The sequence below is a fragment of the Tamandua tetradactyla genome, chromosome 19 (assembly GCF_023851605.1).
Source record: "Tamandua tetradactyla isolate mTamTet1 chromosome 19, mTamTet1.pri, whole genome shotgun sequence".
Lineage (NCBI taxonomy): Eukaryota > Metazoa > Chordata > Mammalia > Pilosa > Myrmecophagidae > Tamandua > Tamandua tetradactyla.
In genome coordinates, this window is record NC_135345.1 from 6,822,264 (window position 1) to 6,836,603 (window position 14,340).

Consider the following 14,340-nt stretch of genomic DNA (forward strand, 5'->3'; position numbering starts at 1 on the left):
AATGCATTGACATTAGTCTCTGCTGGACACATGGGGAGACTGAGGTTCAGGGCAGTTAAGAAGCATGTCCAGCATGGAGTTCCTGGAGGCGGGCTGGGACCTGAATGCAAGCTTGTCTGTCTCTTAAGATTAGGCTCTGTTCTAGGTTGCCAGGCTGCTGTGACAAGTACCGCCCAATGGGTTGACTTAAACAATGTAGATATATTGGCTCATGGTCTTGAGGCTAGAAGCCCAAAATCTAGGGTAAGGCTAACTTCCACCCCCAAAGCTGTTGCATTTTGGCACTGGCTGCTGACACCCCTGGAGGGTCTTTGGCTTGTTGTGTCTCTGACTCCCGTCGCATGACAGCATCCTCTACTGTCCCGCCTCTGTGATTTCGGGGTTCTGTCTATAAGGCCTCCGGTAATCTGGATGAGTTGGCGGACTGACATGAAGAACACAGGCTTGTTAGGGTCAGAATTCCACCTGCCACAGGTGTTCTCAGCCACTGCGGGACTCGCCTTGGTGGTGGGAAGCATTGATGGGGCATTAACCAGAGCTGCCGAGAACCTGCAGGGCTCGCTGCAGAAGCCAAGAATGGGTTTTCCTTGCTTGGTTCCTGCCAGGGCCAGTGCTCAGACTGCCCTTCCCCCATGCCTCCCCGCTGACAGCCTCCTTCTGCAGGTGTGATTCTCCCAATTCTTACCCTTACGAGGATTTCCTGAGGCTTGCTGTGGGCCAGGCTCTGTCCTAGGCTCTGGGGGGTCAGGAGGGACCAAAGCAGCCCCAAGCTCCTGTCCTCAAGGAGCTAATGTTCTAGTGGGGAGAGACACCCAACAATAGACAGGATGGCTCAAGACACTAGAAGGATTGTCAGGAGGTATACGGGCTGTGGACAGAAATGAAGGAAGGCACTGAAAGAGGGTGCAGGTTGTAATTTAAATAGCCCTCAGCGGGGAGTGGGGGCCTTGGAGCCCATGTGCTTTGCAGGTTTGGACAGGATACCTCATTGAAATGACCTCTAGGCTAGGGGGGTTTGCTTGTCGTTGCCGCCCCGCCCTGACTCTCCCTTCTAGACTGACTTTGCTTATTTCCTGGGATGTGTTCTGATGGCGAACCAGATCTTTGAGATTATGGCTGCTGGAGCTGTGGCACATGGAAGTGGGGCCGAATCTCGTGTTCCCAGCTGGGTCTGGCGGGGCGTGTGCAGCCTGCGGGGAGGAGCCCTGGCTTGGCATGCACCCCACAAACCTTTCCCTGGTGTCAGGGTCAGCACACCCCTTACTGAGTGGGATGCCTGCAGCCCGGTGCCACCTGCTCTTCCTCTGTACCAGAGGTGATGGCCTGCGGAGGGCTGCCTTTCATAGCCCCCAGTCCCCGGTGGAGCCCCCCGCCCTGTGGGCAGCATTCCCCTTCCATTCTGTGAGGGGCATGTGTGCCTTGGGACTTGGGGTGGGGAGGTGTGAGGGCGTAGGGCCCATCGCCACCACCCTGTGTGACTTTGGACAAGTCCCTTTTGGGGCCTGTTTCCTAAAGCAGGCGGACCCGGGTTTGAATCCCAACCCTTCCTCTTATTGGCTGTTTTACTGTCACTGGTGGTTACCCTCTGTGTGCCTCAGTTTCCACAGCTGTAATTTTGGACCTCACCTTCCTATAGGGAGCTGATTGAATGAGAGGTAGCATAGGTGTGACAACTCCCGCGGGTGCCCAGTCAGTGGCTCTCGATGCTCCCACTGGCCAGATTTTGAGGAGCTTTGGCTTCACCACCCCATGGTTGGTGAGGGCAGTCTGACCAAAGTGAAGCTTTGGGAGCCTCCCCCCACCAGAGAGCTATGAGTGATGGGGGGCGGGAACCCCTTGCTTCTCAGGGCCCCTGGGCTACCTGGTGACCAGCTCAGGCCTGGCAGAGAGACCACTGCTGCGTAGTGGCCACCTCCTCCGGGAGCCTTCCCAGCTGGCCTAGAACCCCTGCTGGGAGCAGAGCTGACAGCTCAGGGCACCCAGTGCTGTGCTAATCTGGGGGGATGAGGGTGGGGAGGGAACCGAATCCTTTATGAAGTCTACCAGCCCATTTCTCAAAGCGTGGTCCCCACACTCTGCTCCAGAATCAGCTGGGAGTGCTGATGGGAAATGCAGATTCCCAGGCTCTGGAGCTTGGTGCTCTGGGGGTGTGGCGCAGGGATCTGCATTTGAAAACGGCACCCCAGGTGACTGAGGCTCACAGAGGCTTGCAGACTGCCCTTTACACGTGGCTTGGGTGGTACAGACTCATTCTCAAGCTCTGGCCAGGACAGGAGTGGACTAGGGCTGCTCCAGGTGTGCTCTGTGGACCTGCAGCTTCAGCATCATCTGGGAGCCAGTTAGAGATGCAAAGCAGGTTCTCTGGGGGTGGGGCCCGGGAGCCTGAGTCTTCAGCTCCAGCGGTTCTTAGTTCAAGTTTGCAAAGCGCTCAGGTGAGCCTTGGGAAGGGCTGGATGTGTGGGAGCCCACGCGGGTGCCCCAGGCAGGGAAGGAGGCCTCGGCAGGCACTGGCTGCCCCTGGGTTTGAGGGTCCGAGGCCAGGCGACCCAGCCGCTCTCTGCTAACTCGGCTTCCTTCCTTCCCGGCCAGGATCCCAAGTGATGGTGGCTTCCGCCGAGGCGCGTGCTGAGGCTTGTGCGACCGGTTAGCGCGGCGGAGCTGGTCCCCCGCACCTGCCGCCAGGTGGGCGGAAGCCGCAGGATCTTGACTTCTCAACCCGAGAGGAAGCATGTCCAAGAAAGGCCGGACCAAGGGCGAGAAGCCCGACACGGAGACCGACGCGGTGCAGATGGCGAACGAGGAGCTGCGGGCGAAGCTCACCAGCATCCAAATTGAGTTCCAGCAGGAAAAGAGCAAGGTGGGAGAGGCGGGGCCTCGGCGGAGGGTGGGGTGTGCGCGGTGGGGGTGGGGGGATTGGTGAGGGGGGGCAATAGCGCCCCTTGTGGACGTGTGGAGGGCACGTCCCCTCCCATTCTGCACCCAGCTCCTCCCAGCCTCAGTTTACCCCTGGTTAAAGTGGGGGATAATATCAGTTGTCCCCAGGCACCGCCTGGTGTGAATCGTGGCCCCACATACCAGCAGGAAACCTTGGACAAACTACTTAAATCTGGGTGCTCGAATTTCAGTGTGGGGGTGACAGCAGTGTCGCCTGAGGGGGTTGTGGTCAGGCTTTAGAACAGGTGAGCTGTTGCCCTCCCTTACCACCTTAGACAAGAGGCTTATGGGCTCTGTACCTCCATTTTTTCACTTGATACATGATGTATTAATAACCGCTCAGGTGGAAGTTGTAAAGAGCAGAATTAATTGCACAATAAATACCCAGTTGGGGCCCAGGGTCCCTGTCACAGCCCTTGTTTTGGGCCTGGTTTCTCTGGGGCAGAATGGCTGGGAACCCTGGGCAGCAGCGGGAGTCCTGGGCAGCATCCATCTCCAGAGTGGGAGGGGGCAGGGGCTTAGGCTCAGGCCCTGACCATAACTCGGGAGCCCCATGGCTAAACAGAGAGCAGAAGCAGAACCAACCTGGGGACCAGAGTGATGATGGCTCCTGGGAGCTTGGGGACAAATGGGCCCCCTTCCCAGCTCCAGGCACTGGAGAGCTCAGAGACAGATGTGCTGTCCTCCTCTCCAGGCACTGAGAGCTTGGGGACAGTCCCCCCTGCTGTCCCCCCACCTCCCCTTCTCCAGGCACTCCTCCAGCCATAGCTTCTGGTGATAGCAACCTGTCCACACTCTGCCCCAGTCAGGATGGAGCTGCCCGCCCGGGATTGCAGGGCTGGCTGTGGGGTGGTCTGGAGGGAGGGATGCTATAGACAGGGCACATCCTACTCAGAAGCAGCATCAGCATCTGCGGTTATGGGGGAACAGGCCAGCCTGAGTCAACTGCCAGGTTCCATCCCACCTCTGTAGCTAACCAGCCTCAGTCAACTGCAAGCCAGTTAACCTCGCCATGCCTCGGTTTCCCTGTGTGTTCTACGGGGACTTCTGAGGCCCCCACCTCCCTGCGTAGGTTAAGTAAATGAGATGGTCACATAGCTTGGATCCTGCCTGTCACACCAAGCACTCAGGTTGGTCAGTGGTGGCTTTCATTTGTGTCTTCTGTAAAGACATGGCCAGGGTCTTTCGAGGGTCTGCTGGTCCCTGTGGTGACCTGTGGGGGGCACAGTTGTAAGGGGGGGACTGGGGCTGGAAGCCAGGCCTTTGGGGACCCAGGCCTTTGGGGACCCAGGCCTGCACTTGTCCGTCCTGACTGCGGGACATGTGGAAATTTCCATGAGGGTGTGCCCTGGCTGCCGGTTTCCCCAGTCCAGCTGCCCCCATGGTCTCCCGCAGGCCTTTACACGGGGAGCATGTTGGTTCCTAGAGGGCTCGGCAGATGTGCTTATTGGCTGGCAGGAAAAGCGCAAATGTAAACTTGATTGTGTTTAGACAAGATTTTAAAAAAACATTTTTCTGTCGTATGATATAACATATATACAAAGCAAAGAAAGAAAACAAACCAATGATTTTCAAAGCACTCTTCAACAAGCAGTTACAGAACAGATCCCAGAGTTTGTCATGGGCGACCATTCCATTCATCTCAGATTTTCCCTTCTAGCTGCTCCCAAGCACGGGAGGCTAGAAGGAATATTAATATAGTGATTCAGCAGTCATACTCATTTGTTAAATCCTGTTTTTTTCTGTTATACCCCCTCTTGCTCCTTTAATTCTTCTCCCAGTCGACAGGGATCTTTGGGGAATGCCTGTTCTGACTTTTGCGTGTTGAGAAGGGCTGTCCACACCAAAGGATGGGGGGATAGATGGGATTTTTATATGATCTAATAATAACTGTCAAAGTCACATTTAGAGTGTAGTTTTAGCAAGGAGTACTTGTTGGCCACCTCAGGATGGGGGCTATGGGACATATGTATCTCTTTGTTCATTCCTTCATGAAGCAAGCACCCTGGGTGCTGGGCCCCATGCCTGGGCCTGTGGAGGGGAGCCCTCCAGCAGGTGGCTGGAGGAGCACGGGGATATGTGTGAGCACCACTGGAAAATGGTGTGGGGACAGGAGGGGCTTGAGAAGGCATTGCAGAATTGGTTTTGGAGCTGGCACCAGTCTTTGTGGCCGGAGAGAAAGGGATTGGTGTTTACACAATCCCAAGGGTCTGGCCCATACTCAGAGGCACCCCGAGTCTCAGTTGGGGATACCAAGGCTGGTGGGTAGAGTCCTGGCACCAAGAAGTCCCTGGGCTGGGGTGGGGAGGACGGAGAGGCAGAGGTCAGATGGCCAGAGTCAGACGGGGGGGGGGGGGGTTCCATTTGCTACCCACCACTTAGCAGCTGGTCAGCAGTCCATCTTGTAGCACACAGCCTGCTCTGGTTCTAATCCATCAGGTGGGCCAGGGGCACTCACCTGATGACATAGAAGTAAATCAGACCTGATCCTGCCCTCTGGGGGCTTCCAGCCTCTCTGGGTGGGTCAGTGAGTTTGAAATTTGAATGTGAATTGTGTGGCTACAGAGGAAATCTTGGGGCTCCTGGGGGTGGGGAGTGGGGGCTGGGGGCCTGGTCCAGCCCCGATCCAAGGAAGCTGATCTATAAGCTCAGCTGAGCTCATAGGGTGGATGTTGTTAGTATTTGCAAACTCTGCCAGGTTGGTCACCCTTCTGTTCTCTTTTTCACTCAGTCCTATTATTGAGCCTGTTTATTGAGCACCTACAGTATTCCAGGCTCTGTCTCAGGAGCTACAGTGCCCTGGAAAAGGAGGGCCTTTCCTGGGGCTTATATTCAGGTGGAGGAAAAGATCTGAGATGAACATGAGTGCTTACCATATAGTACTTATCAGGTGGTGGAAAGTTCCCTGAAGGAACTAAAGCTGGAGAAGGGGATGGAGAGGCATGGGTATTGATTTCATACTTTGGAAAATGATCTAATACTACTTTATTTTCTGGCTCAAATTGTTCTGGATGTGGCCACTGAGAGCACTTTCGGTTGGCTCCAGTGTCCCTTTGTCACACTCATTTGTAACACATTTTAAAATGTTGCAGAATTTTAAAATTGTATTTGTTTGCTTAAGCGTTTATTTATTTAAGCAAGCATTTTCTCACTTTCTGGCACCACAAGATACTCCAGGGTCACCTTGAATATTTCCTGCTCCAGCCCTAGAATCAGCCATTTTTCCAAGGGGCCTTGGTTCCTTACATGGGAGAATGGGACTGGAAGCCACGATTCCTGGCTCTGGGTGTGCTCATTGCTGTGGTGCTGCCGTTGCTTCTCAGACCTCTCAACTGAGAGCAAGAAAATGCACGTGTGTCTCCTAAGCCCAGTGTTCCCAAACAGCCTGAGTTTCCCTGTACATATCCACTCGGCTAAACCTGCATCCTTCTGATGTCTCCAACTCCAACCCAGTCCCTCCCCTGCTTTGTCTTTATCTCTCACTGCATCAGGGAGAAACCTGGCTCCACCATCTGCCCCACAGTGACTTAATTGCTCAACATGATAGAGTGGTTTCAATTCTGTTGACCTGGCACCCCGTGGGACGTGGGAGGCTTTGAGCACTGGAGGCTGCTATCTAATGTTCACTTTCAGGGGTCTGTGTTGGCTCCGCAGGGGGACTAAAGGGGTGAGTGGGCAGGGGCCAAAGCGGGAAGGGTATTTTGGGTTGGGTGGCAACTACCATGAACTGGTGGAGGGATCCCGGGTGGTAGCAGGGGGGTGGGGAGGTGTGGGTGGGTCTGGGGATGCCGAGCTGTTTATGGAGTCTGGATAAGGACTGCAATGGAAGAGGGGGGAGGTGGGGGGCCGAGGCCCATAAACCATTGCAGCCACAGGGCTGGGTGTGGGCAGGATGGGCTCAGGTGAGTCCTCCATGCCAGCTCCCCCCATGCGCCTTTTGCTCCTGTGGTTGCATTTAGAGTTCAGGTGCCCGGGAGTGGGCAGGTGCCGGTTCCTATCCCTGCCATGCCCTTGGACTTGGGAAGCATCTGGTGGGCACAGTGCTGGGTAACTTTCACAGACCTGCCCAGCTCCACTGAGTAGGAAGGGGTGGCTCTGTGCACACCTGGGGGTGGCTCTGCTGTGCATACACACCAGCCTCGCTCTGCTATGTCTGGGCTCAGCAGCTGTGGGCAGAGCTGGTGGGACCCAGAAGGACCTCTTGCCTGGCCCTAGTTTCTGTTAAATGTCCCTGCTGCACACCCCTGCACCATCCAGCCATCTCGGTTGGCCCCTCTGCCCTCTCCCAGGAACAGCCCTCAGACTCTCCTGTGTCCGGCTTGGCCCTGTTGACCCCTCCCAGGCAGTCCTGCACATGCTCTGCTCCCTCCACGCTCCTCCCTTCTCTTCTACCTGCAACCAGTCACACCAGGGCTTGCTCACCCCTGGTGTGCAAACTCAGAACCGCAGCAACCAGCTTCCCTTTACCCAGCCATGCAGGCACCGTATGGCTTGCCTCCTCCGGCAGTCCTCCGAGGGGCAGGTGTTGACAGCCCGGAGTTACCAGAGAGGAAACCTAAGCCCTGAGAGCTTAAGCAATGTGCTGGGACACTTAGCTCATTAGAGTCAGGACTTGACCCCAGTTTGTTCCTTCTGATCCCAGATTACTGTCAAGTTAACCAGGCAGGTCAGGGCGCTATGCCTCCTGGGAAAAAAATGCCAGGGACATTTTATTTGTAATGGGAGCGGTCACTACCTGTTTAACGTTCTGGCTTCCTAGTGCAAAAAGCGTTAGAGAAGGCTCCATGTCCAGACCCAGAGGAGGTGCTCGGAAGATGGAATGGCCTCCGTTATTTCTGGCATCGTGTTTTATGGAAGGAGACCTTGGACCCTGTCTTTGCCTGGGTTGGTTTTACTTGCTTCTTTCCCTGTTGTTCTAAGTAAATTTTTAATTATTAATACCCAGGTGACATTATAAAATTCCTCACTTACAGTCAATTTTAAGAGGTTAATAGGCTATATAAACAAGATGGTCTGTGTGGGGTAAAATGTTGCCATTTTCCACAGAGGCAGCTTTTCCCACTTTCTGAAACTTCTATTATTTAGAAAACAAATGGATTGTAAAGTGCCTGTGGAATGTGTCTATTGTATGGTATTTGAAGTGAAAAGTTCTAATAAAGCATTTTAGTAGAATGTTTTAAAGAAAACCCTCCCTTGGCACATCTTACGAGTGATGTTCTAAATGGTTTGCTGAGTAGATGAATATGTCCCGAGCTCGGCAGCAAAGACCGTGTCTGCGGCTGGGTGGAGCCTGGCTCTGCCACTTGGCAGCTGGCCATCTCAGGAAGGTCACTGGAAGCTTCTCTGCACTTTGATTGCCTCATGACAAAGCTGAGAGTGAGTTACGTCCCTCCTAGGAGGGTAAATGTCCCTGCTCTGGAGTCCCACACTGGGTGACAGTTCAGCAATGCTGTCCCCTTCCCCTGCTGCTACCTCTCCACCTCGTCTGCCCCTAACTCCAGAATCTAATACCGGGGCCACGGGGGATGTATTTCTGGTTTGTGTTCTTTCCAGTTCTGGGGAGAGCCATGATCACTGTGGGTATGTTTTGTGACCGATAACTTGGTTGCTGTCATAACTCCCAGAGCTGGAAGGGACGGTAAAGGCTTGATTTGCTTCTCCTATGTCTTGAGGTGTTTGTTTCTACCAGACCTAAAGACTGAAAGTTTTGCTTCTTGGTGACTTCCAGTACACACAATTATTAACAAATGTTTGAATATCTCCTAGGTGCAGGCCCATGCGGAGTGCTAGCAATAGCCTGGGGAGCCAAGAGGCAGAGGGTCCTGAGCTCTGCAGTGGGTGGGGAGATAGATAAATGGACAGGCAGGGGTCATCCAGCCTCCGGCAGTTCCGAGGAGGGCCTTCTTCAGTGGGGGTACACGGGATGGGATATATAGGCCAGGATCTATGGGTCAAGACCTGAGTAGGTAGATTTCAGCCAGGAGGTGATGGGAATAGTGTTCCATGTAGAGGGAACAGCATGTGTGAAGGCTTTGAGTGGGGAGACAACGGCACTGGAGGACCCGAAAACCGTTCCATGTGGCTGATGGGCCGACCGGAGCTGGGGAGTGGTAACGAGAAGCAGGAATTATATCTGGAGAAGTAAACAGGATCTGATTTTCAGCCACGTGAAGAGTTAGTGAACAAAATGGAAAGAGAGAATTTATTTGAGAAGGGGCACTGAAGGGTACTGCCTTTGCCGGGAGTTGCCCCCTGTGGTGCTGAAGTTGCTGCTGAAGGGATGTGTGGGTGGGACAGTTCCGCTGGAATATTTGAGGCTCTCTGGGTGCTGTAATGTGGCCCCAGGCATTTAAAGCTGTGCAGCTGCTTGATTTTCTCTTCTCTGAGCCATCAAGCTGCTTGCTGTCCCCTGCAGCCCCCAGAGTGGCAGCCTCTCTGCCTTTTCTTGGATTCACTCCTCCTGCCTTCTGCAATCCCTCCGTGCCCCTTTCAGGTCCCTACCACTGTCTTCCTATTCCTTACTGTCTCTGAGCCTTGGCTTCATCTCCCAGGGTCTGCTGGGAGGACTAAGCAACCTCATCATTCCCATGAAGCTCATGGTCAACAGATGCATAGAGAATGGATGGAATTAAAAAGCACATGAATGAACAAACGCATGAACGAAGACCACCAGCTCAGCCCCCTCTGGCTGCCCCACTGCCCTAGACCTTACTTCTGCTTTTTCTGCCCTGGCCTGGCTACATCCTCCAGGTCCCCTCCGAGTGTGCCCAGGGGAACAAGGCACAAGCTTCCAAGGGTCCCTTCCCTGGAAGGGATCACACAGGATGTGCTTAATGCCCTGGCAATGAGCTGTGACAACACGTGCAAAATGCCACCTGCCAGGAAAACTCATGAGAGATTCAGAACCCAGGGCTTTTATTGGGGCCTGGTCACAGAGGTACCCACTCAGCACCTACCAAGGTTCCAGGCTCTCAGAAGGACAGCAGGTGCTCAGCAGTAGTGAAATTGTTTGCAATAAGAATCTAGGCACCAGGACCCTCACTTATCAGTTCGGAAATCGTTTTGGTTTGCTAAAACTGCCAGAACACAATATGCCAGAAAATGGACTGGCTTTTATAAAGGGAGTTTATTAAGTTACAAGTCACAATTCTAAGGCCATGGAAATGTCCAAATTAAGCCACCAAAAAAGAGGTTACCTTTACTCAAGAAGGGCTGATGCCATCTGGAACACCCCTGTAAGCTGGGAAGGCATGTAGCTGGCATCTGCTGGTCCCTTGCTCCTGGGCACTGTTGCTTTCAGCCTCTGTTCCTGTGGGGGCTCCTCATTTTGCTTCTTCAGAGCTGGCTTTCATTTCTTGGCTTCCCTTGGCTCTCTCCAGGTTCTGGCTTGTTTAGCATCTCATGGGAAGGCACATGGCGATATCTGCTGGGCTCTGTATCTCCAAACATTTGGGTCTTTGTTGGCTCTGAGCTCTCTCCTTCTCTGTGAGCTCTCTTAAAGACTCTAGTAAACTAATCAAGACCCACCTTGAACCGGCGGAGTCAAATCTCCATCTAATCAAAAGGTCACACCCACAATAGGGTGTGTCAAATCTCCACAGAAGCAGTCAATTGAGAGTTTCTACCCTAAACGACAAGGTTGGATGAGGCTTAAAAGGACATTGCTTTTCTGGGGTGCATAACATTTTCAAACCATTACAGAAATGGTGGGAACCTCCCAAAGTCCAAGTTCTCAGATGACAACTGAGGCCAACCTTGCAAGCAGGGCTCTCAGAGGACAGCGGGCAGGCCTGCCCTGTTAACTTTTTTGGGTTCGGTGGCCCTATCTCGGAGGGTTGGCATGTAAGATTGACTGCGCTGTTTTGTGATTAGCACTCAGCAGCAAGCGCAGAGTAAGTACGTCATGAGCTGTCGTCATTTCTGTGGCTCCATACCATTCTGGGTCTCAGCTATAGGCGCAGATGCTGGCTGCCCAGACAAACAGGACCAGAAGGGAATTCCTTCCCGGAGGCCTGCTTTGCACCCTGTCACCAGGTGGGGGCGTTGCAGAAGCCGCACCACAATCCTGCAGGAGTGTTCTTCTTCTTTCAAGGTGAGCAGCTGAGGCTCGTGGTGCCAGCGGGCCCTTCCTTCTGCCTGAAGTGTCCCTCGGCTGCCTAGACTGGGGATGCAGTGGCCTCCTCCCAGGCCAGCTCAGACCCTGGGCCTTCCCTGAGCCTGGCTGACCAGGCAGGGGCTGATTCTGCAGTGCTGGAGCTTGTGGGTAGCAGTGGCTGACCTGCTCACTAAACGACTGGGCTTTGAGGGCCCTCGGCTACCTGGGCACTGGGGCGCAGGGCGAGCGGGCACTGGCCTTATCCTTGCTGGGCTGACCTTCTCCCTGGGGAAGACAGACAATGTGCATTAAAGCAGAAGTGGCTTTTCATGTGGGGTTGAGTTCTCTGGGCAGGGATTGAGCAGGGCAAGGGGGATATCGAATGCTGAGTTCTTTGTGATGTCGTGAGCATGCGTTTGGGGGGGAGGTGAGGGCTGTTATTTCAGACAGAGGTATTGGTGAAGACCTTTCCAGAAGGTGACAGTTGAGCAGAGACCTGAAGAAAGGGCGGGAGCGAGCTGCATCAGGAACTCGGGGAAGCATGTTCTGGGTAGAGCTAAGAGCACATTCAGAGGCCCTGAGGCTGAAGAACATTCTGGATCTCTGGCTGTAACCCGGTGCCAGTGCTGGAATTCAGGACTGTCACTTGATTTGCAGAGCCATCCACTGTGGCTGCTTGAGAATACAGGGCTCATCCGACTCAGAATAGTGCAGGGCACTGTTCCTTAGAAAAAACTTATGGTCAGGCTGGTTGCCACACAAGTGTTGCTTTTATGGGAAAATGCATGACCAGTTTTAAATAAGTGTCCCCACAGTGAGTTTCTAACATCCATCCTGCCAGTATCTCTTGAGCCTCTACCACACTGTGGTAAGTTCCCAAGGATTCTGGCCCAGCTCTTGGGGTCTCAGCTATGCACCTACACCTATTCCTGAGGCAGGTGCTGACCCGTCCTCTTTGTTGTTTATTCACTTATTTACCCCTCAGTTGGCCAGCAAAAGGATGCAGGCTCTGCTTTGTACACTGGAAGGGCAGCACCTTTAGGGCAGCCATTGCAGCAGCTGGCATTTACTGAGCGCTGTGTGCCAGGCTCCATCCAGGCCGCGTGCTCTGCATGAATCACATCTGGCCATCCTCACTGCCCTCATTAGAGGGTGGCTTTCTTGTCATATCCCCACTTCAGGATGAGCACAGGTAGGAAAGGGAAGTCAGGATTCGAACTGGAGCAGCAGGCCACTGGTTGTGGGGGCTGGGCACCCCTCTTACACTGCCCACAGCACCTTCTCCATCCCCTTGGTGGACATTCTGAATCAAACAACCTAAAGAAAACTGGGCTTCTCCTGGGTTCTTTCCAGAAACGGCAAGTGTGGCTCACCTAGCTCCAAGCCCCACTTCTCGTTTGCGGGGCGCCTTCCATCACGTGCATTAGCTTCTAGTCTTGGTTTCTTGTTCCTGATCCGATAATGACACTTGGCCCACGCCCGTCTGTCCTGTCTGCCTTCTAGGTCCTGTCTACCTCCCTCTCTGGGCCCTGGGCCTGTTGGGTGTTGAGAGTGTTTTCCTTAGACAGACCCTGCGGCTCTCCTCTTGCCTGTGCTGGGTGTGCTGAGTGCCGTTCCAGGGGCTGGGGGTTCACCGGCAAGCAAGACAGAGAATTAGTGACCTCGAGGCAGGGACAAGGAAGGGGTAGGAGCAGGGTCTGTCCAACTCCAAATGTGGTGGCTGTGCCTGCTCTCCTGGGTGTGTTCCTTTAAGCCCGTGTCCCAGGAGGGCACACCACCTGCCTCTCACTTATGGGGAGACAGAGGTGCAAGGGGCTCAATAACTTGCCCATAGCCCCACTGCCAACAGGTAGGGGGGTTGAGGTTCACACCCAGGCCTGGCACCTGACTCTGCACCCACCCCCACCCCCACCCCCACGCCCATTGGACAGCTCTCAGTTATATCTCATGAGTTCCTATTGGAACAAATGCTGGGGGGTGGGGTGGGGCAGTATTGGGAAGCCATCCACGTCTGGCCTTAGGGCGAGGGGCTTGTCCTGGGATGGGGGACCAGGAGGGAGGGTGTCCAGGCTGCAGGAACTCGGGAGCAAAACCAACTGTCACATGGGTCTCTGGGCACTATAGTGGGTACATCCGGGGGGAGAGAAGAATCTGAAAAGGTGACCTGGGACGTGAACGGCAGCCCTGTAGGATTCCCACGGGTGGACCTCCTCATGGTCCCTGATGAAGGTTATCCCAAGAGGACTGGCCCTGGCTTGGCACTTCCCACCTGACCACAGGGCCTCCTTAGAAGGGTCACACGGCCCACTGGGTGCCCGTGAGGTGACTTCATCACTCGGCATCTTTTGTTTATTTTCATCGTATCTTATTTCTCTTTTTTTCCTTCTATCTTTGCTGAACGATACAAATATTTCCATTAATAAAAATCAGATTTTATTTAAATGAAAAAGTAAGTAAGTTAGTGTCCCAGGACATAAATAGCAATTAAAGAACTTAAAAGCATTAAATTCCTAAGTTTGTTTTGTAGACTAAGTGTGTTATTTGGTATGAAAGCTTATAATTTCAATAACAGCACAAATATCAGAATTGATTCTATTGCCCTGAATCTCAGTATCATTTCATTATTTATCATAAAAAAAACATTTAAAAAAGTAAATGGGTTAATGGGAAAATCTCAAGCAAACTGTAGGAGAGAGCCTACAGTTGACAGGAGGGGCAGTGGAGTCTGGGAACCGCGGGAGGGTTTCCAGGCTGCCCCACTCTGCCCCTGCCCCTGCCCTTGACCCTGACCGCCCTTCTGTCCCGCCCGGCTGCAGGTGGGCAAGCTGCGCGAGCGGCTGCAGGAGGCTAAGCTGGAGCGCGAGCAGGAGCAGCGGCGGCACACGGCCTACATCTCAGAGCTCAAGGCCAAGCTGCACGAGGAGAAGACCAAGGAGCTGCAGGCGCTGCGCGAGGTGCTCATCCGGCAGCACGAGCAGGAGGCGGCGCGCACGGCCAAGATCAAGGAGGGCGAGCTGCAGCGGCTGCAGGCCACGCTGAACGTGCTGCGCGATGGCGCGGCCGATAAGGTCAAGTCGGCGCTGCTGGCCGACGCGCGCGACGAGGCGCGCAGGACCTTCGACAGCGAGCGCCTGCGGCTGCAGCAGGAGATCCTGGAGCTCAAGGCGGCGCGCAAGCAGGCCGAGGAGGCGCTCAGCAACTGCATGCAGGCCGACAAGACCAAGGCGGCCGACCTGCGCGCCGCCTACCAGGCACACCAGGACGAGGTGCACCGCATCAAGCGCGAGTGCGAGCGCGACATCCGCAGGCTG

General features: G+C 54.2%; 1 protein-coding gene across 1 annotated transcript in view; it reads left to right on the forward strand.

Annotated features, from left to right (window-relative positions):
- The first annotated feature begins 2,281 nt into the window (after positions 1–2,281).
- Positions 2,282–14,340, forward strand: part of JAKMIP1 (janus kinase and microtubule interacting protein 1) — a 125,739-nt gene continuing 113,680 nt past the window's right edge. Inside the window, exons 1-3 of the mRNA XM_077136361.1 lie at positions 2,282–2,432; positions 2,590–2,857; positions 13,846–14,340. Of these exons, the coding sequence (XP_076992476.1) occupies positions 2,729–2,857; positions 13,846–14,340 (624 nt within the window). The 5' untranslated portion in view covers positions 2,282–2,432; positions 2,590–2,728. The remainder of the gene's footprint in view (positions 2,433–2,589; positions 2,858–13,845) is intronic.